Source organism: Notothenia rossii, assembly GCF_949606895.1.
Source record: "Notothenia rossii genome assembly, chromosome: 7".
Lineage (NCBI taxonomy): Eukaryota > Metazoa > Chordata > Actinopteri > Perciformes > Nototheniidae > Notothenia > Notothenia rossii.
The window spans coordinates 15,431,929-15,457,001 of record NC_136905.1 but is presented as its reverse complement, the minus strand read 5'-3'; the positions used below and the strand labels follow the sequence as shown (position 1 = coordinate 15,457,001).

At 43.2% G+C, this 25,073-nt stretch overlaps 1 protein-coding gene across 5 annotated transcripts in view; it reads left to right on the top strand.

Annotated features, from left to right (window-relative positions):
* satb1b (SATB homeobox 1b) overlaps nt 1–24,435 on the top strand; it is an 89,311-nt gene extending 64,876 nt beyond the window's left edge. For all 5 annotated transcript variants that reach the window (XM_079693416.1, XM_079693415.1, XM_079693414.1 and 2 more), the window contains 5 exons: nt 1,237–1,449; nt 4,852–4,923; nt 5,374–5,529; nt 19,985–20,194; nt 21,779–24,435. In XM_079693416.1, the coding sequence (XP_079549542.1) occupies nt 1,237–1,449; nt 4,852–4,923; nt 5,374–5,529; nt 19,985–20,194; nt 21,779–22,411 (1,284 nt within the window). In that variant the 3' untranslated portion in view covers nt 22,412–24,435. The remainder of the gene's footprint in view (nt 1–1,236; nt 1,450–4,851; nt 4,924–5,373; nt 5,530–19,984; nt 20,195–21,778) is intronic.
* The last annotated feature ends 638 nt before the right edge of the window (nt 24,436–25,073 follow it).

The following is a 25,073-nucleotide window of genomic DNA, read 5'->3' as shown; positions in this document are numbered from 1 at the left end:
GTTCATACTTGTCTGGATGCCACAGACCTACCTTTTGGAACATGACACATGTACGTATACATTTTAATAGCCAGACAAACAACACCGCATTTCATACTCTCCCAAAATAGAAGTGAGAGACGAGGACTCGCATTCTCTTATTCTAAAAAGAATAAAAGCATAATGATCATGTTTTCCCCATCACCTTGTTTTATTACCAAATCACACCTATTGATGGTGAGAGAAGCGGAGCGATGGTTTGCACAGTGTGTGGCCAAGAGCTGATGAAAAGGCCCAATCACACGTCTCTGATAATGGAGTCATCCCCGCCTCATAATGATGGAATTGAGCGCTATTGAAAAGTAAATAGAGGATACACTGATTGCCCGCCGCACAAGAATTTCACATTTCAGGCGAGTCGCTGCCGCTCTTATCTAGAGAAACATACGGCTCTAAGAATATGTCCAAGATCTGCAGAATGACACGCAACAATGTGTTATAGGTTCAAAGGCCACACAGAAGTTTCATCATCCAAGAAAGAGCATCGATTCTGTGCTTCAAAACAGAATTATTATCAAGACAAAAATTCTGTAGAGACACAAGGATTCGCGGGAGTATGAGTTTACTTTGACAACGTGATTTTAAAACAATTATGGGAAGGTAAAGAAGACTCCCTCTTTCAAGAAAACACATTCGGGGGAACGTGGACACTGTCGTAATCAAAGGAAAATAAAATGTATACAAAGGGAAAGCGTGTGACCCCACCTGCCTCTACAGAAACGCTGTATTCACACCTAAGTCTTAACCTACGGCCCGTCCACACAGCGGCGTGCGTTGAAAGCTTCACCATTCACTTTGAATGGGGTGACGGCACTTTTCGCCAAACTGCATTGTGGGAAGCGGAGCTGTGCTGGCGCGGCTCGCTGCAAAAGTTGAGCAATGTTCAACTTTTGAAGCCTCGGCAGAAGCGTCAGCCAATCGAATCATATGCCAGTACAAGCGCTAGCCAATCAAACCGCTGCTTGTGTGTCAGGGGCGGGAGATTCATGTGATTGGTTGTTGGTCGAGTTTCAGACACGCCCGCCGGCAAGCTTCAACGCACGCCGCTGTGTGGACGGGCCGTTAAAATTCCTCTTATGTTATTTGACACCCAACTGTTTTCCATATGCTTGATTTTCTCTGTCCTTCATTTTTTGACTCTTATCTCAATCTCCATTTTTTCTAACTCTAACTGTTTTCTCCCACCCCATCGTGCAGGGCTTGCTGTCTGAGATTCTACGCAAAGAGGAAGATCCTAAAACAGCGTCCCAGTCCCTGCTGGTCAACCTGCGCGCCATGCAGAACTTCCTGCAGCTGCCTGAGGTGGAGCGAGATCGCATCTATCAGGATGAGAGGGAGCGCAGCCTCACCGCCGCCTCAGCGATGGGCGCCCCCCCACTCATCAGCACCCCACCCATCAGACCTTTACAGGTACCAGACATCTTTTCTTCTGGTGCACTTCTTAAGCTCGTAGAGAACATGTCATTATCTTGAATGTTATTCAGGGAGTCCTAATAAGTAGATGCTCCTTTGACGTACAAACATTTAACAAATTGGAATAAACTTTTAGAAATAAATCATAAGGCTCTGGAAATAGAGCTCAAGGCAGATTTCTACATCATCAAAGTTTAATGTTGCTGCTAGTGTAGTGCCTGAAGCATATCATCTGATTTATTGTTTGACCAATCGTTGAAGCACCATAGCAACACAAGATGAATGTGGCATGGATAATAACTCAGAGCTAAGCATCTATTTTGAACGAAGTAATATTAACATTCTTTAATGAAATATTCTAAACTAGAACAGCACCATGGAAAGAACACCTGGGTTTGTTTTTTCTTAGTCGTTAAAAATATTTGTTTTATTATTAAAAAAGGAACACCATGGCCATTTGTTGACATGAGCAACAGTGGTGGAAACGTGGTGAAAAGCGATATAGCTGCTAAAGAAAGTCACATCCACGTCTGGGAAACACAAATCCTCGAATGCACAACCTTGTTACCAAAGTAGGCCATCGCAGAGCATTCGAGTTGGCCAGCTACACAACTTGCACAATGACAATTGTTGTTGTTGGCTCCGCCCATTGAGAGCTTTTTTCACTTCAAAGTGCTCTGATTCAGAGAGATAATTGGATGACTAACTAGGCTTTCTACACCCAGACAGACTATTGTGAAATTAAAAAAAAGGTTCCAATGCCTTAAGGGTAGAAACATTTTCAAACTTTATATTGGAAGTTATTCAGAAAGCATGCAACAAAAAGAGAGGTGACAAAGGCTGCATTTATTCACCATGTAAAAAAAAAATGAATACGAGTAGATAAAGGCATGTCAACTGTTTGGCTAGACGGATTTAGATACCATTACTTGTGTACATGCAGTCAGGGTTGAGAACAGGTATGCAGGTGTGAGAGCAGATTCGATTTTTTTCTAGAAGCTGATATTTACTCTCTGTCTTTGGTGTCATGGACTTAATCAAGACACACATAGCAAACATCCTGCCAGGTTTCATAGAAAATACAAAAAGTTAAGCAAAGTTGAATTCCTTAATGTACAAACACAGACACACTCATCCAGTACTCTCTGTTTTTATGCGACAACAGCGAGTACGGATACAAGCACCAACCTAGCATATTGTTCCCTTACAAAGCTCACATTCCTCTCCATTGTATCAGGCGACGACTACCTGTCTGGAAACACTTAAAAATAAAAGCCCAATCTTTCTGTCATCGTGCACACCAGAGATCATGCTTTACATTCTCCCTGCATGCAAATGAGTCCTACGTCCCACCCGCCCTCACCACACAGGTGAGGACAGTGCATGGATGATGGATACTTTTTGTGTTAATGTTGACCTTTTAGCATGCATTAGGCAGCATTAGCAGCCCTCCCATACAAAAAAATAAAGCTCACTCAGTGATGACAAGCTCCTTGAAAGATCAACCATCGTTTAGCGAGCCCCTGTTTCAAAATCACCGCAAATCAGTGTCCCTCATTTGAAAGGTATGTGGCAACTTTCTACCACTTAAGCCTATTTGAAGTGCGGTCAGCTGCATTTGGGAGGTGAGAGTGCCGGACAAAGGCCTCCTCTGTCCTGTCCCCGGTGAAGATTGGGCTTTTATTTAGGTGAGGAGGAAAGAAAGATCTGATCTTTCAAATGGAGCCTCTCCTCTGAAACTACTCAGCATGATGCCACTTGCTGTCTTTGCAAAACTAAAGAGAAAGAGTCACATTCTGAAGCAGCGGTGCTGAACTTTGGGCCACTTTGTAGTTCACCGCTCATCTTTACAACCAGAGGCTGTGTCAGCGCAGGAGAGAGACTCAGAGTTAGAGGGGGGACCTTTTCACAAGAATGTTTTGTTCTGCTTAATAACCCACTGTTCATGTTATATTACCATCCCTGATGTGGTGATAGGGATTTGAGTTTTTTAATTTATATTAGTCAAATCAGGTAAAATAAAGATATTTCATCAATGTTCTTACAGAATGAATGTGTAGAGGGCCTTTAAACATGTCTAGGAACTGCTTACAGAGCTCTAAAGATACCTATTGCTGAAAGAGATCTGCAATGCTACATGGCACACAAACTTTGTCAAACAGGACCCAAAACTCAAAGTTTGTGTTCGTATTCTCACATCACTCAAATGACTGCTGGCACGTCGATAGAATATCTTGAAATCTATCATACTTCACCTGTATGACTTCAACCCATCAACATTTATCATGTAGACCTGTTCCTACACTAGGCAATTCTCACAAGCACATCCACAAACACACCACCTCACACACTCATTCACCTGGCCATCTGCCAGCCTCTCCTACGGAGCAATGCGGTGTGAATTTAAGCACATAAATCAGCCAGGGTGGCAATTGAGCCAGAGACAGAGGAGGCTTTTTATTGGCCTCATAAAAACAGATGCAGAGGTATGTTTCTCTCACGTGTGCTGATGGGTCGACTCGACTCCCCCAAAGCCAGTTAGTGCACGTCCCAGCCTTAACAATTAGCCTGACATGGTAACCTACCGCTCAGACTGACAAGCCCATGTCGAGCTGTCGTAAAATGGGATGAGAGGCCCAGAAACTCTCCGACATTCCAGTTTCACCACAAATGTTAGGATTATGTGATTGTCTTTAACACATAAAGGAGATCATATTAGGTGTCTAGACACATTTTGGAATATATATGTTTTGTTGTTATAACACAGACTGGGTCTTAAGTTAGGAGATGTTGGTGTTATTATGGTTTCTCTGAATGCTGCGTACTCAAACCAAACCCTGCCGATGTCTCCTTTCAAAAGGGCTTGTGTGCAATGATTCATATGCTAATGGATCATGGGTAATGCTTTTATTAGGATACTTGTTATCTTGTCAAAGGATTTTTGTCAAGATGCAACAAGCCGCTGAATGAAGATGATTTCACTTGACTTGCATTTATTTTTTTAATCACTAGCTTGACATCAGAAGAATAACGTTTCTCACAACACATCAGAGTGTTTTTGAGCAAAGTAACACTGGAGCAGTGCGTGGGTGTAATCTATACTGTGTGTGTGTGTGTGTGTGTGTGTGTGTGTGTGTGTGTGTGTGTGTGTGTGTGTGTGTGTGTGTGTGTGTGTGTGTGTGTGTGTGTGTGTGTGTGTGTGTGTGTGTGTGTGTGTGTGTGTGTGTGTGTGTGTGTGTGTGTGTGTGTGTGTGTGTGTGTGTGTGTGTGTGTGTGTCTGAGAAATGGTTTTGCATGTATGAGTGTGTGTGTGAATGCTTGTGTTAAGCCAGATTACTTTTATTTTTCCGCATGTGAGCCTGAACAAATAACGTTTGTGTTGTGTTCCCAACACTGCAGCCCCGGAGGGAAGACTGTAACAGCGTGAGGCCCGAGGACTGGAATCCCCGTATCCCCGTGGGCCTTTCCCCTGTGAGCAAATAACTCCACCCACCTCACCTGTCCACCTTTACCAATCTGAATGCACACATTTTCATAGACAAAACACATACGGAGGCTTTTTATCTCCCAACATGCATTACATTGTTATTTCAGTGCATGTCTGTAAAGCAGGATATAAAACAGTATTTGGAGCAGAATGTACATTTATCTCTTACATGCAAGGCTAATATTTGTATCTTGCATTTTTTTATTTAGTTTCTTATGTGTTTTTAGCGTAATCAAAAAGTCTGCGTATTCAGCCATGCACGGCTCTGAAGACATTTTTTTTTTTTAATGGTCTCAAGCGTATTAAGGAAAAACACAGTGACCCAGTCCATACACACAACCAAAGTTGTTTATATAACTAAGTATTATTCAAGTTTTTAAATAAATGTATGTTAGTAGTATAGTAATTTCCTTTGTCCTCGCCCTTTCAACCAGGTCAAACTGTCGCCTATGCCCAGTGAGTGGAACGGGAAAACAGAAAGCTGCATCCTCAACATCAACTCCACCATCTACGACGAGATCCAGCAGGAGATGAAGAGGGCCAAAGTTTCCCAGGCCCTGTTCGCTAAGGTGGCCGCGTCCAAGAGCCAGGTACTAAAACACACTCTGAATGAAACAAAAAGGAGAAACAGATGATGCATTTCAAAGCCAATACATATATTCTGTTGTTTTATGTAAACAGCATCCCAGTCATTCTTACCTCCAGAAAACGTATTGTAGTTTCCTTTCAGCGTTTAAGGAACAAATAAAAAATGCATTCAAAAAAGGTATTTATTCAACATACAAAATCAAGTCTGTGGAAATCTTATCGCTTTGTCAAAGAATAGTTTACTTACTCTGTGAGGAAGCTGTTTTGAAATCATTTATGTACCATAAATCCCCCAAATGTTTTCTAAACCTGGAAACATAAATTGCTCAAATTATCCACAGACGTACATAAACACGAGCACACACACTCATTGATGAACGTCTCGCAAAAAATCAAAGCAAGAGAATAAGAATCCTTGAGCATTGAGACAGTCCTTTAACTCTAAAGAAATGCACACAGTTTATCACAAACATAATCTTACAATATGTAATATGCAATATAACATCATAATATTTATACATTTAAAGGAAAAGCAGTAGAAAATGCATACAACCTGGAGCTGAACTTGCCACAGTGCATCACCGCTGTGATTTATCGACATAATGACACATGTCCTCTTTATTGTGGGTTTGGAGTTTAACTGTCGACACTGTTTCAACACCAAACAAACCTGTTTGTATTAGCTCCGCTCAGTAAGACGGAGGGGCCCCTGTTATCTTCTCACACAATACAAGCTGTGTGTGTTGGAAACAGGGTAAAAAAAAAGGGAACACACACCACCAATTTACCTCTATATTAAAAGCAATTTTAAAATGAAGCACTCAGGAGTTATTATTATAGGTGTCTGTCGGAGGAGTCGAAAAGATTTCCACAATTGTGCTTGATGAAGACGATGGGGGGAGAAATAGATCACCAAGGGCGGAATAATCTCGAAATATCTGCAAAGGCTTTATTTTTTTCTTGCTGATTAGGATGATTATACCCCCAGATAGCTTTGTTTTACCAAATTGCAGTTTGATGCACAAACCACTGTTTTTGTTAAGGAGTTCAAAGACTCTTTGGAGAAAGAGAAAGGGGGAGAGCGAGGCGGTCGCAGTATTAACTCGCACATGTCTCTCTCTCCTCAAATGAGGGTTTGTCTGGGAACAGGTTTCCACCGTGCCTTCTCCACCTCCTTCCCATCTTTCTGTCTTGCCCCTCTACCTCTCTCGTTCCCCCGATTTCTGCCTCTCTTTCACGTTCCATTCATGCAGGCGGGTGTGAATGTGAATTGAGCAGCAGATAAGAAGTGTGCTAATTATGCCTGTGAAAGGGGGCCTGGGAGAGCACTTATCTCTGGCTCCATCTCGTAATGGGCGCTCCCCGGGCAGCTGGTCTCCCCCCTTACTACCCAGCCGGCATTGCCACAGCTACCAGCGCAGCGAGACCAGGGCTGCTCCTCCGCTTCAGGACCCCTGAACCCCTAACATCAGAGACCAGCCCCTAGTTATTAGAGGACATTACGACAAATACCTTCTTAAGTTCTGCATCTTTAAGAGGGACAAGTTCGTTGTTTTACTTACTTCGTTTTAGCCAAAGTTAGATGATTCTATAGAGGTTTGACTTCCCAGAAATAAAGTCAGTCAAACAATTTGTGTGGAATTATTAGGAAACTATTTTCATCAAACATTTATTTGAGCTGCAAAAAAATGCCTAGCATTAAGTGAATCCACCTTCTCAAATGTGCTGGTGTTTTATATAATTGTAAATTAAATGTTTGGACTTGGTACCTTTTGACATTTTATCAAACAACTAATTGATTGAGAATGAAGAGATAAGGAAAATACGAGTTATTTGCAGTATTTTATCGATACATATTTTCCATACATTTTATCCATATAATTCCACATGGTGTAAAGGTAAGGCAAGTTAGCAACTCAATTCTGCTCATTTAGAAAAAAAAAGCATTGGTGCCATTGCTGGTACTATAGAAACGATGAGTTCATGTGACCAGAGCTAGCATACTGGGTGTTGAGTATGTCTGTGGTAATTGTTCATGAGCTTACTATAGTGTGAATTAGTCAGCCAGGAAGAAGGGCAAAATGGATTTTTAAATGACATGTTGTAAACGACAGCTTAAGTCCAGAGAGCTTTGCCGCCTTGCTGGAAGAACATAACAATATCCAAGCCCTGGGTAGAGCGCCATGCCAACAGACACTGCTGGTGCTGAGGTTGGTAGTGCAGTGTGCATGTGGTTGGTGATGAGGATGGAGGATGGGCTGGACTGGCAGGATGCCCATATGGGGTCCAGGGAAATAATCGTGGGGGGAGGGTAGAGAAGAGGCCTCATCACTGAGGCTGGCACCGTCTTGTCAGCTCCGTGTGAAGTTCAACCGCTTCAGTTCAGCTCAGGATTTCCCAGCATGCTTAAGCAAGCTCAGTATGAGGTGATCAGTATCTGTTGGTACCATTCCCTTATATTTGTGGGGACATGTTTCTATAGGTATTTAGCTTTTCTGTACAGCTTATTTTCCCCACACAAAGAGAAAAAGCTGAGAAGAGATAAGGAAGTGTGATGGCGATCTGAGAGGTGACAAAAAAAGGGATGTGGAGTTGAAGGAGGTCATAGACAGTAGTGCCCCTCTGGGTAGAAAAAGCACTAAACAGGAGTTTACTGATTGGTGCATGCTGCACTGAGTGTAGGCTTAGGTGTGTGTATACACTGCATATAGATATGGGTTTATGTGCTGGCACATTTGAATGTGTGTGTGTGTGTTTGGGGGGTTCCTGGAATGCTGCCATCCCGTTCTCTCTTAGGGCTCGTAACCACAGCAGGCCTCTGCCACCCTTAACTGCCCCCCCTCTCTCACATATTCAATGTTGCATTTCAATCACTCTTTTACTGCCACATATTCAGAGTGTAGTAACTATGGAGCAGTGAATCCAACCCTAAGATATATGACTTTATCAGATTAATGGCCGCCATTTCACTTCAAGTCTGGGCATACGTATTTTTTAAGTAATCCATGCAGCAATTCTGATTTATTAGGACAGATATTACATTTAGTCTTTGATAACATCAGAATCATTATTCATGATCCATTCCTCAATGACTCAAACTGATCCAATGCTCCAAGAATGCTCCATCTCCATTTAGCTTCAGGAGATGTCAGACTTGGAGAAAACAATTGTGTGTTGCTGGTTCAAATCCAGTGATGACACTGCCAGAAGTAGCAATATTCGCCAAACGGCCCATTTCATTTGAGCCTGCGGAGCTTTGATCTGGATAGGCTGGTGTTGATGTCAACATTATTAACTGGCTCGATTGGGCTAGAGCGCTTTCTAGCAAGCTACTATGCTTTGTTTTCATTCATATTAACAGGGGAGGCTTGCTGTGTTGGCGAGCCTAGCAGAGAGGGCGGCTAATGTTCAGTTGAGCGATGGGAGGTTAGCTGAGGGAGTGGGGGCAGGTTGGGGGCTTTCCTCTGACACGACTTTTATGTCTAAACATCTCCGACACTTCCTGAGAGGAATTGCGAATCTGATAGAATCATAGTCCCTGCTGTCATAAAACAAGCACCCGGGGAGCCCCGCGCTCCACGGGGCTCAAAGCCTTCCGACTCCTCAATGACCAGAAGACTAGAGAAAGCCACCAACACCGCCCTCTCTCCCCATCCCTCTTTCTCTCTCTCACTCGCTCATTCTCCCCTGGAAGAGGCTACGCTAATTAGCCAGGCTCTAATGAGACAGAATGGCACTGATCTGGTCCGCCGCTGCGCCACCGGGGGGGCCGGGCAGGGGGGCTGGTGCAGTAGGGGGGAGAGGGTAGAGCGAGGGGGGGGGGGGGGGGGGGGGGGAAGGTTGGTGTATGCCATCTGTCACCCTGCACCCGCCTGGCACGGCAGTCCCTGGAGTGGGGGGGTGGTGATGGAGGGGGAGGGTGGGTGAGGGCCTTGTTGGTCTGGAGAGGCGGGGGAGGTGGGGGAAGTAGGTGAGGGCGGGCGGGGACACTGATATGAAGAGGAAGGGAGGGTGACGGAATAACTGGAACTGTTTCCGTCATGTTTGGAAAATTACTCATTTCCTGTTACGAGTGGAATACGTTTAGTGGTCGTACGTGTTTTAATGGGGACTTTTCTTAGCTTTAATCTCCGATATTTAATACATGACCGTCCCAACCAGACACACACACACACACACACACACACACACACACACACACACACACACACACACACACACACACACACACACACACACACACACACACACACACACACACGCGCGCACACACACACACACACACACACACACACACACACACACACACACACACACACACACATGCCACTTCTGTCATTCTGCTCCATGCACTGGCTGATTAACTAGAGGGGCAGATGGCTGACCTTTTGGGTGTCTGTTTCTGGATTGTGACAGTTTAGAGGTTTGACTGTTACTGAGAAGCCACTTGGGGTCAGCATGTTAGAAGTCATGTTTTGCATGAAGCCTTGTGTACAAATGGCAATAAATGACATCCTAAGATAGTACAATTGATATAGTGAAGTTGTGATTACATCAGGAACTTCTGGCGGCTGTTTGTTGGAGCAGCATAGTGACATTTTGCTCCACTTTTTATAAGTTTTACTTTCTAGCAATAGCAGGACAGGCATCAAGATGTCTAGTTTGTAGACTCACAGTTCTCCACACCTCTCTCTCTCTGAAATTAGGCAGATCAGAGCAAGCATATCACAACCCAGAGGGATCTAAAAGGGCCGTGACTGTTTATTAATTCATTTATTTATTTATCTCTTGTGCCTGCTTGGTTATTAGGTTGCCATGGGAAACAGGCTAGGCCAGATCCTCTCTATTATTAAAGACACAATTTCTTGAACTGGAGACCCAGCTGTCTGAATAATTAATTTAGCGAATGAATTATCTAGCAAACGGTAAGTCTTCCCCTCCCTCTGAAATGAGCCTTTCTCTTATTGTTTAATGGACAGTGGAATTCCCACCAGTCAGTTCTCTCTCCACGTCCTGTTTCATCGAACTGTCCTCCTCTTAGCAGGAGCCCGGGGGTCTCACTGAGCATGCCCAGAGCACTTTGTGTCTCTCCTGCCATCTCTCTCACTTACGCCTTACATGCCACCTCTCACCCCATCTGTCTCCAATTGCACAACCCACTCCCTCCTCCTCGCCTGCCTCCTACCCGGCAGTCCAAACTAGGATTGTGCCCCGAATGTAAGGACTCTAAATTCTCTCTCTGTCATCACCTCGAGTGCATTACAAGACAAATGTTTTCTACTTTGGAGAAGGTGTTAGTCAGTTCACCGGTGGCTGAGCTAGCACTTTCAAAATAGTTAATGGCCCTCTTTTAAAGAACATTTCTCAAAGCCTAACCAGTGCTTAACCTACTAGCCACAAGCTAACCCTACTAGCCATCGCCCTTGCCCTCTTGTTAGCAAATGCTACCGTGTCCCAGGCTCAGTATCTGCTCGCTCTTTCTTTCCTGCACATGTTTGCTAGCTAACCCTCTCCCACTGTCTCCACTTCTCCTGACAGACCACACAGGGCTTGTTCTGAGGCCCATTTTCACTAATCTGATCAGGCAGGCAAATACGCCGGGAAAAGCGCTTTAATGATCCCCCTAATTACCTCAAGTCAATACCAACTGTATTATTAGACTCGGGGAAAATATTCCATTAGGGTACCCCCCGTGGGAGTCCCCTCTGCGCGCGCTGATGTCACGCGCTGCGCGCCCCCTACGCTTGTAATTAATTTTATTTACACACTCAGGAATGCACAAGGTCGCACCTGCAGCCCGGAGCCGCCCGACTCGGCCCGCCTAATCAGATCTGTCATAATTATCATTCTGCATGCTTCTGACACACGCCGGGAAATATTTCAATTTAACTACAGCCACTAGCTCCGGCAGATGCGGTCTGAGAGAGGGAGAGAGAGAGAGTCTGTGTGAGTGTGTGGGCATACAGGAGTGTGTGTGGGGGGGAATCGCATGGGGAGAAATTAAGACCTATCCCAGTGCTCATGCTGCTGCTTCTGTGCACTTGGTCTTGCTCGCATTAATTGATCTATCTTTCCTTCACAGTCCCCTCTCTCTGTCCTTATCTCTCTTTCTCGGAGTAAAACATACTTTCCGTCCTCATCCATCTGTCTTCATCCTATTCTTCACTTTATTACTGCATGAATTGTGCCTAAAGAGGACATAGGATAAGTTGCCTTTTTAGCCATAGGACATTTGACATTTACGATGTTGCCACTTGAATAACACTCTATGTTAACTTCAAGATGAATATACAAGTGGAACAAGACACACAGCCATGGAGCTGAATCAACAACTGCATTGAAGCCTTTCTATTTGTGAACACTTTTTGGGGATGGAAATGTGTTGAGTTTCATTAATATCTGAAGAAAACTTGTCGGCCAATTAAGAACACTTATTTAGCTGACATAGACAATTTGCTGGTTCTCTGCTATTTCAATTGCTAATTCAATAAGATCAGTCACGATTTATCAGCCTAATTATACTTTGATATTAGCAATTAAACCCCAGCTTTGAATTAAATCTCAATCAAGCTCTTATAATTGATGGAATCAGACATGTAGGTGCTTTCTGCGTTTTTAATGTTGCTGCCGTTGTTGTTTATCTCTAGATCGTCTTCTGTGTTTTTGTTGTCTTCTCTGCATTCATCCTCCATCTGCCTCAGCAGTATTGAACAGAGGAGATTGTAAACAGGAGGTACATTTGTGGTGGGAGAGAACAGTGTTTGAACACCCAAATATCAGCCCACCGCCAGGCTAAAGTAGATTACAGTGCCATTCAAACAAAACTAATATTTGATTCAAAGTGACGCATGTACTGTAGCTTCATCAGTGACTCGATTTTCAGCCATTTTGTATTCATGAACATTGTGATGTGCTCTGGTGGTCATAAAGAACATAGTTTCACTCAAATGTGATATTGACTGGTTTTTATAAGTGATACTACTGTATCTAGTAATGTTGACAAATACTGAACATATTAAAACATTTTTGCAATCTCATTTATAGATACCATATTCATTTCAATTAGATATCTTCTATGTTATCTGTTCTTGTGTCCTTAAGCAAGGCACTTATCCTGGATGACTAGACTGTGGTTTAACAGTGAACTCCTACTATGGTTACTTTGTTCGGTGCAGTTGAGTGTGAATAAGATCTTTGTTGAAAGAGAACAAAACGTTCAGTTATAAAAAGAAATGCTGTAACCACACAGATGTTTAATGTGCTCCATTTTAGATGGACTGGTCATTTGCCTTTGGTTATTCTTTATGCTCCATCTGCCTCTATTTGGTTGCTCGAAAATTCCCTGCACACTTTATTGGTTCAGCAGCCATGACGTAAGCGGCCACACAGAACTGGTTGGTATTGTTTGTGGGAGCAAGTGCTGACACAGAGAGGGCCATTTCCTGCACAGTCATGCCTTGCCTCCACAATGTGTGTCGTGTTAGCTGTCAGTCTGTTATTGTTGTCAACTCGCTTATTGTATCTGGAGAGGTCGCGACCCCTCTTCAGAAAACGTTCACTGTTTGGCTAAGACTTCTCCATGTCGCAGCTCGAATAGAGATTAATTGTTTGGCATGTATGATTCATTTCTCTCCTAAAGCTCAGCTACTGACATCCTCACAAAAGAGGACAGTGTCACAATCTGGCAAGCAGAATCTGGAGAGCATCCACTGTGACAAGACATCCGAGTCATACCAACGCGATTAAATAATAAAAGAATATTTTTTAAAGGCAAGTTTCAAATTATTTAAGATGACTCAGTTTTTAATCCTCAAAAGCTTTCCTCAAGAGAAAACCAGCTTCATGATCGGTACATATGAGAACTAGAAATGTCATCACCCATTTCTGTGGTTGCAAATCATCTGTCCTCAGGGCCTGTCTGTCATTTCTAAAAGTTGTTTTTATTATGCCTTCTAATAACTTCTCAAGACCAGCGTGTGAATTCCAATCAGATGGCGATGTTTTAATAATGAAGCAGAGGTAAATGAAACGGTGTTTAACAATAAATACGACTCTCTGATCACCATATGGCCTCAGATTGAGTCCAGACGAAGAAGTATATTTTTAGAAAACATTTGAATTTCCTTTTTCTATAACAAATGATTTTTTACCTGTACAACTATGTGAAATATTTAACAGCTTCATACTTTCTGTTGCGTTGTGTTTTACTTTATGTTGTTGAAGTCCTTTCATGCATTTCATGATATAATTGATTAGAGAAGTGAGCTAGATTAAATTCCCAGAATGAATAGCTGTGAGTAGAAGTGGAGTTATTTTTTCTACATACTCTACGTTGACATGGTCCAAAAACTACACGTCAGATCATGGAGAACACAACATGGAGCCTGTTGAAAAAAGCCTCAGAAACGCTCGGTAAATTAGTATTTTGAGATCTAAAGCCGGTTTCAGGGCAAACCTTTAAACTTCAATGGAATGAGCAAATGCAAACACGATTACTTTGGGTATATAATGAATGCACAGCTCAGTAATCTCCTTTCCTTTACAAAGACAAATGTGTATGTTAAGATCTTGCTAGGAGTCTTTTTTGTGTGCAAACATTGCCCTTGCCACGATCATCTCCCTATCCCATAGTCAGTGAAAGAACATAAACACGATTATACAGAACATAACCATCCTTATTCATCCAGTGTTCTGGAGATACCACGATTATCACCGGGTTGAATCCTTCTTTGAACCTTGAATTAATACCTTACACTCAAAGCATTGATGGTGGGACCATTCCATCACGAACACAGGGGGAGAACACATCTGGATTAACACTCAATAGACTTCTTCTTTCAAGGTTTGGGCCATTGCACACCTGACTTACATCTCCCTGCAAGTTATTACCAGCAGCTGTATAAAGTAATTGTTGCACCGCACGTTGAGCCAACTACTGTGAATGGCTGTGTAGATTTTAAAGAAGAAATTGAATAAAGACGCTAACACTCCAATAAATAGGATTTAACGTTGTTATGGTTTGGCTTTGGAGTACAATGTCTTCTTCATAATATCTTTAAGCATCATTGCTATCCTTCCAATTTCTATTGCAGTTCAAGTAAGGCCACTGACCTCCTTTCCATTGTGATTTCTTCCTCACTGAACGCCAAAGATTATTTGTACAGTCACTCAAAGCGGTTCTACTTGTGTATAAAGACTTATTCTCCACAAAAGAATCTACCGCTGAATTTGCAGTCAATTATTGCTTATTGTTGCGGGAGATTCGCATATGCCCGCGCATCAGGAACATTTCAACACACCACCATCGTCAGCAGATGGGCGTCCACCACGGCCTAATGTTTTTACAACACAGCTCACGTTACCTTGCGGGGTGAGCGCGCACGTGCAGCCGCCCGATTGGCCTGCTCAGGGAGGAGAAACATGTTATCAGTTGCATTTATCTGCATAGTGCTGTCTGCCAGTGCTGGGCCTCTGCCAGGTTCAAAGAGGAGGGAAGACAATAATGCATTGTCTTCCCCTACTTTTAGCTCCCTCGCTTGTTCAGACACAGAAGAGGTTTGTCTGCTCCTCCTAAACAGCCCTGTCCTCCAACCGCCAGCCACAACAATGGCCACCATCATTTTGTCCTTCATTTCTTTGACGTGTCATCTTGGCTATTTTCATTTTTGTCCAAATGGTATGTGAAATACTCGTATAGTTCGTTTTTGGGGTTAAAGCTGAGGCTTGATTTTTGGTCACGCAGTAATCAGAGGAAGGAGGGGGAAAACCTCCGATGGCAAATTGATGGACATCTGTTGGCTTATTTTATTTATTTATTCTTGCAGTGGCCGAGGTCAGCCCGATGGGACTGATAACAAGCAAATGAGATTAGAGGGAAGGTGTTGGCCGGGCCGTGTGACAGACCCCTCTGTCTGTCTGTCTGTCTGTCTGTCTGTCTGTCTGTCTGTCTGTAATTCCCTGTCTCACTGCACAGCCAGTTGCTCATCTGGGTTTCTGTGAGCTTTCATGTTGGGACTGTTTGCCGTGGTGATGGGTGTACGGGCTGGGCGGTGAATACCATGCTGTTCTCTGACAGAGCAGGCCTATGCGCTTATTGGCAGCTTGTGACTGCAGCACTCACATACACGGTGCACCGCATTGCATAGCTGGGTGAATCTCGCGCATGAATTCAACTATTGTGTTGGGAGGGAAATATTTTTATCAGGACCTCGGTTGCTATTTATACCCAGACTGTACAATGGCCTGCTGAAGAGTTTATTACCCTTTTAATTCTTTGGACCTTATGACCCCGAAGCCCTATTAACCCCCGGACAGATCTGTGTATGCTGTACATTTAGAAAGGGCTGCTGATTCTTGATTGTCAGTCCTGTTGTTTGAAACTAATTAATAATTAAGCAACGGTGACCTAGAGGCAGCGGATTATTGTGCAATATTGTCGCAGGTGTGTGCCAACAAAGCAAGATAATCCTGTGCCTGTCAGTACTTATTGCTCCAATGAACCTGTTTGCAGCATCTGTGAGTTCAACTGAGAGATGTATTTAGCATCAAAACATCCTGCCTTTGCAGTTTACCACTTACTCTATGATTTCATGGTAATCTAGGTTTGGAAATACATTGGTTAGTTTATTACAGTAGGTCACCTCCAAAGCTCATCATCTCTATTTCAATGTGTAGTTATATCTACCCATACTGGTCTTACTGAGCGCAGCAATTATTTGATCAATTCTTCCATTATATTTTTCCTTTACAAATGGTAAACAAATACATATGGACAATTAGACAGAAAAGAGTGATCACAACATCCTAATACTAACATTTGCTCTATCGGCTGGGGGATACAGTCAAAAGTCTCTCACACAAAAGCCGTAACAACTTAATCATTCTGTGACATTTCTTTTGACTCTCATGAAGTTAATAATCTTTAACATTTGATTAAAAACTGCTTGTATGACATGGTTTTTCTGGAAATGCCTTTTTTATAGTGGGTGTTGATGAGAAGTGTGAGACTCAACCACACAATCTAAGTCCTATCTTTAAAGTAAAAATGTTCATATAACTGTGGGTTTGCTGGAAGTGACGATAAGCCATCTCATCAGTCGAATACTTTTTCTGGCAGTGTGGTTCCTGTCGCTGCCATACTTTGTGGTCATGATGGCCAGACTTTGACATGATAACGTTTCTAGACCGAACACGAGTTGTGAAACTCTGCAGAGTATTCTGTGTTGCCCCACCAGCGGGCCTACTCCGAACCACCGTTTCTATTTATTTATAGAGAGCTCTTAATGATCTTCAACAAAACACAGAGTACACTGCATTGAAGAGCCCTAGATGTTTGTTTTCTGGACCGTGTTGGAACACTTTAGCGGCAGGGGCAGCAAGTCCATGATCCAATCAAGAGCGGCTGGTGCTTGTCAGCTGCGGTGGAGAGGCTCAACAAACTCTGTTAAATAATAAAGGGGAAAACAGATCTGCAACAGTAGGGTAATGTGGAACATAACATATTGTTGGTTTAATCATTCTTTAGGAATATTGTTGTCATATAACTAAGTTTGACTTGAAATACATTCCACACTCATTTACATTATAGCAGTAAAAAGTTTTATGACATTTACAATATCCACGTTTTTTCTTTTGAAGTTTACTGGCAACAAGGGAGTCAAATCGCGTCTCTCACTCACTCTCTCTTTTTCTATTTCTCACCATCTCTCTGTCCTCTCTTTATCCCCGCTGCCTCTGTCTGGTCTGTGGAAGCAATGCAATTAGACAAACACAAACAAAGCTCTTGAAACTGCCATGGAAAATGCTGACTGTCCACTGTCCACAGCGCTAACTGCTGTTTGACGTACATCACATAAAAACGTTCGCTCAATGCCCGTGTGATTCTCCCTTCACCTCCTTCGATAAAAAGCTGAATGTCAGCTCAAAAAGTCTAGAAATGCAGGCTGAAAAGTAAAACGCCACCCAAACAAACATCCACACTTGTCAACTAATAAACTCTCGGTACTTTATTTCATCAAATGGACTTCCTGGCATTGAAATAGAGTTCACGTCGTGCTTTTGTTTGATTGGCTCTGCTACTTTGGGTTTAATCCTGCTGGTTTTGGGAGTGTTTGAGTTGGATTACTCCATCGTTGGGCCGGGGTACAGTTTCTCTGGCTTTGACAAGATGGTGTGTGGTAGTGTGTTTGCATCTGTGTGTGTGTCAGTGGGCTGTGTGTGTGTGTGTGTTCTCCCTCACTACCGAATCAGCTGAAACCACAGACAGCCCAACTGGAGCGCCGTCCAAATCCCTCTGCATGCAAATTAAAAACGCAACAATAAACGTGGCAAAGGAACAAGGTGGGCACGCAGGCTTTATGGCCCTCTCCTCCCTTTCTTTCTCCCTTTATGTCTCTTTCTCTCTCTCTCTTTCTCCCCCTCTCGGCTTCCTCCAAAACCCCTCCTGGGTTTGATGTGGCTTATGGGAGGAGTTGGAACAGGGGACAACCAAACTGCTGAGTTATCTCTTGCATGCAGTGTGGCGGCGTGGCTCTGCCCTCTGTGTGTGTGTGTGTGTGTGTGTGTGTGTGTGTGTGTGTGTGTGTGTGTGTGTGTGTGTGTGTGTGTGTGTGTGTGTGTGTGTGTGTGTGTGTGTGTGTGTGTGTGTGTGTGTGTGTGTGTGTGTGTGTGTGTGTGTGTGTGTGTGTGTGTGTGTGTGTGTGTGTGTGTGTGTGTGTGTGTGTGTGTGTGTGTGTGTGTGTGTGTGTGTGTGTGTGTGTGTGTGTGTGTGTGTGTGTGTGTGTGTGTGTGTGTGTGTGTGTGTGTGTGTGTGTGTGTGTGTGTGTGTGTGTGTGTGTGTGTGTGTGTGTGTGTGTGTGTGTGTGTGTGTGTGTGCGGACCAGCAGCGCGGTGTAATCCTGTGGAAATGAAAGGTGCTGCCGCGCACTGGCCGGGAGATTACAGCGCTGCGCTGTCACGGTGCCAGGACAGACTACCCGGCTGAGCGAGTAGCCCTCTGTAACACACACACACACACACACACACACACACACACACACACACACACACACACACACACACACACACACACACACCTCGCTGCTCCTCTTTGACGCCGTGTTTCCTCCTCGCTGGTTCCACTCCCCGGCCAGCCCTCCTTCTTCATCCACTTCTGTCTCTTTACAGCTCTTTTGTAGCCTCGGCCCCACTCCTCTTCTCTCTCCCACACAGCAGCACTACAGTGTGTTATTCCCTTCTCTCTTGCTCACACACACTCTGCCCTGCTGAGGTTTAGGTCATCGTGTTCGAGGCTCTGAGATCACGTCACTCAACTCCCACAGAGCCCTTCTGACTGTGCAATCGAGAATCACCTGTTTGTCACTTAAAAAACACGTTTTATATATTGGAAATGTGTCGCTCAAAACCAAACAAAAAATCCTTACTCTTAATGAGACTCAATCCATCCCTCTTTTTTTATAAAATGCCAAAACGCTCATCTTTGTATTGGTTTTAGTCAGTTTCCCTACAGATGAAACAGAAGCAATTGATCGATGATTCATATGAATATTCAACATGGGTCTAATATTATTGTGAATTCTTTTTTTATATTGATATATAGTTGTGTGGTAGATACATGTGTACAGTATGTTACATTTGGTGTTCAAACTGAATGAAATAGCTATAATACATCACATAAAACAACTTTTTATATATGTAAATGTAATTTTCTATTGTTTTGAACACACTTAGGATTGTTAATTCCAATATCTTTTAAAAACCATATTTGAGGATATCATCATGATATAAAGCTTCTGAAAGGATGTCTGTAACTTACTTGTAGATTGCACACATTATTCTGTGCAAATAAAAAATATATACATAGAAAACAACCAGTGATTTACAATACTTCCTGTAATGTCATATTTCCTTCATCAAGGTCATTGAACATCCTTTGATTTGAAGAAGTAAAGCGTTCCAGGTGCTTACCGTCCGTCCTGCTCCTCAGCTCTGTGTTTCATGGCCCTCTGCTGGAGTGTTTAAACATGGGAGTCACTCGCTTCCTCCCAAGGGTGCTACTCAATATGGGAGTGTGTGTGTTTCTCGTCACGTTGAATTGTCCCTTCCTGCTGTGCTGCCTGACCTTGGCTAATTCACATCTTCATCTTTAGCTGAGGCAGAAAACAAAACATACTAACCGCAGGTGCAGCTCCTGTGAAACAATGGGCTGTTCTGTGTTTTTTATTTTTTACAATGATTTCGATGTATTCTCATCCTGGAAGGTGTTGTTGCCGCATTGAACATCTCCTCTCTCACAGAAAAAGCATATGTAATAATGTGGATATTCTCTAAGGTGTAGGACTGTAACTATGTGAACCAGTTTCCACACTTTGGTCTAAAAACGATAAATCATTTTGTCCTGCGCCCTAACAACCGTGCTTTACTGACCTACTCTGTGTCTCCCTCTAATCCTTCCTCCAGGGCTGGCTCTGTGAGCTGCTGCGCTGGAAGGAGGATCCGTCTCCGGAGAACAGGACGCTCTGGGAGAACCTCTCCATGATCCGCCGCTTCCTGAGCCTCTGCATGGCCGAGCGGGACGCCATCTACGAGCAGGAGAGCAGCGCGGGGCAGCAGCAGCACCACAACGAGCGCCCCATGCACCTGACGCAGTTCTCCTCTGACCAGCTACAGGTGAGCGGGGCCGCGAGTTTATAAAATACTAACTTTACATGTAGGAAACATACTCACACACAGAAGCAAATATAAGGGTTTAACATTTTAAGAATCAATTAATCACTGAAATCTGTCTTTTTAAATATGCTAAAGGGGGTTTGCTGTTTTTTTATTCTTGTGTGGCGCTTATTTTCTGACATTTCATAAACGCTAAATGATTAATCGATCAGTAAAAAAAAAATAGTTACGGTCTTACTGTATATGTACGTATTTTTAAGTTTTCTGAAATAAGTGGAAAACCTAATTTCCCCCAAGTTCATTTCATTTTAACTAATCTTTCAGGAATCTGTGATAAATAACACTTGTTAATTAGAAGCACAGGAACAATTAAAAGTTCCTACTTTTCACAAAAAGCCATTTTCAAAGATATCATTAGCCTTATTTAATAGAGCTGCTTTATAAAAGACATCTGGCAGATGAATAGAAAACAACACACAGCCTCGGTTAACGGTCGAAATATCTTAATGGAGTACAATAATACTTCTATAAAAAATCTGAGTGTTTCATTAGTTACTTGGTTACTTGGAGACGTGGCCAGTGTTTCACAAAGGCTGCCATTTACTGGATATAAATAAAGTAATATGATTTATTTTTTACAAATCAGCGACAGCAGCAGATTTGGAATGAGTGAATTGTGTTCATACTTTGCATGCGAACCTAAATGCTTGTAGATTGATGAAATAGGATTATTTCTGATTTAATAGTGCCGTTTTACACCACCCATAAGAGACTAGTGTTTAAATATTTTGTGCCGGTCCTTCTCTAACGCGATACATTAGCCAAATTAGCTCCCATTTGCTCAACAAGAGCTATCATAGCATGGTGTATTGGTACAGTAAAATCACATCTCTGGGTGCATTTATGCAGCTGGCAAACAGAGTCCCTGCAAAGTGCTGTTTTTCAAACTTCATTATGAAACACCTATTCTACAGTGTCTGACTCAGAAATGAAAATAAAAGAGCACCCATTCTGCGAGGGTCAATAGGGACCACGAGTTACCCACTCACTCCCTCTCCAGCCACACAATGAGACATTTTACGAGTAATGTGTCATGTGTTTACACTAAAGGGATTCTGACAGCGGAGTGAAAGCCATCGATAGCATTCTCACACTGCGGCAAATCAGCCAGGCCATCGCGGCGAGAATTGTGCACAGGGAGCTTGTTTATCACCGCCTGGCAATAGAGCCTGATAAGCAGCAGAGGCTATTATAGAGAGGCCAGTTTCCCACTGTGTGTCGGGCTGAGTGTGTCTCTTCACTTTGTGTGTGTGTGTGTGTGTGTGTGCTCTACCCCCACAATGAGAGACACAATCTCCCACATCCAAAGAAAAAGGGGGGGAAAAATCATATCTGCAGAACTGATTACATTCAATGAGATATTACATGGAGAATTCCTACAACCAAGTGACTGTTCTCGACACAGTGGGCCCATTTTCCCTCACAACTCAATTGATTTGAATGAAAGGCCTTATTAAGGCGCCGATAAGTGTTCACTGATAACATCCGTGTTTCCTTTCTCTTCCCCTTCTCTTCCCACTGCAGGCTCAGCTCCCTCAGTCCCAGCAGCAGCACCAGTACCAGCACCAGCCCTCCCTTCAGCACCCCTGCCAACCCCTTTTGTCCCAGCAGCCCTTGCAGCTCATGCAGCCCTGCACCGGCCCCCGGTTGCCGCCGCGCCAGCCCTCCACCGCCTCTCCGGCCGAGACGGAGGACGAGGTCAGCCGCGGGGGGATCATGAAGTCCCGTACGTGTGGGGGGAAGATCTCCCTAGAGGCGCTGGGCATCCTGCAGAGCTTCATCCAGGACGTGGGCCTGTACCCCGACGAGGAGGCCATCCACACCCTGTCGGCCCAGCTGGACCTGCCCAAGCTCACCATCATCAAGTTCTTCCAAAGCCAGCGTTTCTATATCAACCACCCGGCCAAGGCGCCCAAGGAGCCCGGCAACAACATCAACAGCACCGCGGCAACCACCAACACCACCAGCAGCAGCAGCAGCAGCAGCAGCCCCGCCTTCGAGGAGGAGCTGACGGACTTCAGGGAGAGCGGAGAGCTGCTGAAGGAGATGGAGGACAGCACGCAGACCAACAGCACCATCTTCTCCATCAAGATCGAGGAGCAGCTGGCCCGAGGCGCGGAGGCCCAGGCGGAGTCAGAGCACGAGGCCGCGGAGTAGAACACACACCGAGTGGTCCCGCTCACACACACTGATGACTGTGCTAAATGTGACGCTCCGACACAGATCCACCACACTGCAAACACAGAGAAGTAGTGTTTTTAATCAGTTCAGCGCCCGGACTCTACGACGAGTGTTTAGATATATCCGCTGCAGACTGACGTGAAGTGAGCGCTCACACACTGGAAAGCCCATTTCAGACTCAAGTACTACTTTTTGGATTTTGTAAAACTTGTATTATTATCACTGTAAAGACTGATGCATCATTTAAATAATCTGCACAAAAAAAAAATATTCTAAGTATGTTGCCGTGGATATTTGCTGACTGCACTCTATGTCTGTTGTTTTACACTGACTTACTTTATCTTTTTGAGCTACTGATTATATTTAAAAAGAAAAAAAAAGTCCCCCTGGAGTTTGCTAGGACTTTGATAGGTGTTTACGTATGTGATGTTTAACTGGATCTTAAAAAAATAAATAAAAAAAGCAAAATAAATTCAAGGACCAAGAGGTTGACAAGGCCTTAATTATGAGGCGCCGAGTCTGGAGCCTGCTGGCGGATTAGTTATTCTTTTAAAAAGTGCAAAATGTGATTATGAATCACTCCAAACTCTGGAACGCCATCACCCAGCCCAGGTGAACCTGCGACAATTGCTCAGTCTTTACATATTATTTCTTAGGGAGGAAATATAAATATATATATATAGACATTATATTGTAACTGTAAAAAAAGATACAGTCTTAAAGAAACTATGCCAACAAATGCCTTGTACTATACGGCACTGCCGATGTTAGATTATTTTGCAAAACCTTTGTCACTGTAACTCTCTGAATTTCCACACAGTTAGAAATGTGAATTACACCATGTTTATGTTGTCTGACATTATTTATTTGCAGTTCATGCAGTGTTTCTGATGTAATTACTTTTTTTTTTTTAAGTTTATGTTAGCTTTTTTTAAACCCCACCAATCTTTTTTCTATTTATAAATGTGATTTCGATGGGCAGTAAAAACAAAAAGTGTCTTAAACGTTTTAAATGGAGAAATGTGCTTTAAAGGTTGCCTATAAAACGTGCTGTATGTCGAGCAACTCATGCTACAAGCTTCACAATTAATGTTGTATGCAATTTTTACTATCATGCAAATAAGCTTAGGTAAAATGACTAACCTATAGAACACCTTAGAGAGAAAAACATATGCAATCTGTGTGAAAATCGATGTCTGCGATGTGTCTTCCTTTGGTTAACAATCCAACTCAAAAAGCTATTCCTGTATAAATATTCTGTATAAAAGTGTTTCTTTTTTATGAGTTTATTTCAATAAGAACACCAGTTATTTTGTTACGACTGACTGTTTTATAAGTGTTTCTCGGTTCCTTTCTGCAGAAATGTTCCAACTAGAAGTGGTTATTGATTGTTAAATACACAATTAAACTGTTTGTATTGTACCACAGATTTCTTGCCATTAACTTGACTTTTGACACCAGAGTGGGATTTCCCTCTCTGCAAACAAAACAAGAAACAATGTGAATTGTTTTTCAAATCTACTGCTAAGAGAAATCAACTCCAGTTACTGTCTCCTTCAGCCGCAGTCACTGAACTCGTTATTTGTAATAACTGTAAATATCACATCTTATGGAATCATTGATTGTTTATTATTGTAAATATATTTGAAGTTTGTGCAAGAGCTCACCGTACAAAATTGAAATCAACATTTTGTCGTGCCTCTTCCTCTCAAACCGACTGTACCTGGGCTCTTCTACTGCTGAGTGTATCTGAAGCACCTGTGATATAAATAAATGTTAGGTGTGAACACCTGTAATAGCAAAGCCCTCTGCAGGGAGTTAAGATAGAGAACGGCACAGGTGTCCTGACCTCGCCGTGAACCCCAGGTGAGGCAGGTGTCTGCACCTTTAGGATATTACCCTCACCTGTTAACACCCTGCGATATGTGCCAGCCAGTCTGTGCTGGCGTTCCCTTGATGTTCTGCTCATCTTTTTTCATGAATAAAAAGCCAGAGTGTAACATTGTGTGTGTTCAGAGGAAAAGAAAATCACATGAAACAAATCATACATGTACAGGAAGTGTCAGACGCTCTCAAGAGGGGCGTTTGAGAAGAAGATTCATTAACGCGTGTGAGGAGATACAGAAAAGACACACTTGAGAAAGTAGAGGCACCATTAAGCTTCATTATTTCCTGATTTCGACACTACAAGTGACTTGCTCTCTGACGAACAGAGGTGAAGGCACCAGCAAACAACAGGAACTCAGCGTAATACTTCTCCTCATTATCACTGTTTTCACAAGGATCAGTGTTATTTGCTTCAGACTTAGAGAAGGGTTTTCTACACAGATGGCTAATACTTCCCTATAAAAGCGGAAGTTGATTTTGGAGGTGGTCGCAATAGGGACGGGGGGGGGATTTTCTTTATCTTTTATTCAATAATTAAGGGAAATACCCTAAAAGGAGGTTGGAAACAATAAAACAAAGAACACTGTCCACACACACCAGCTGACAAGAGGTTTACTTGTGTGGATGACGAGATGAAATAAATCTCAGCTGCTGTTTTCCTCACCAGAAAGCTCCAGTTTTGAGCAAAGCGCTGGAGGTTCGCCATGGGTGGGTATCATGGGTGATTGCTCAGACGATACTGGCAACAGTT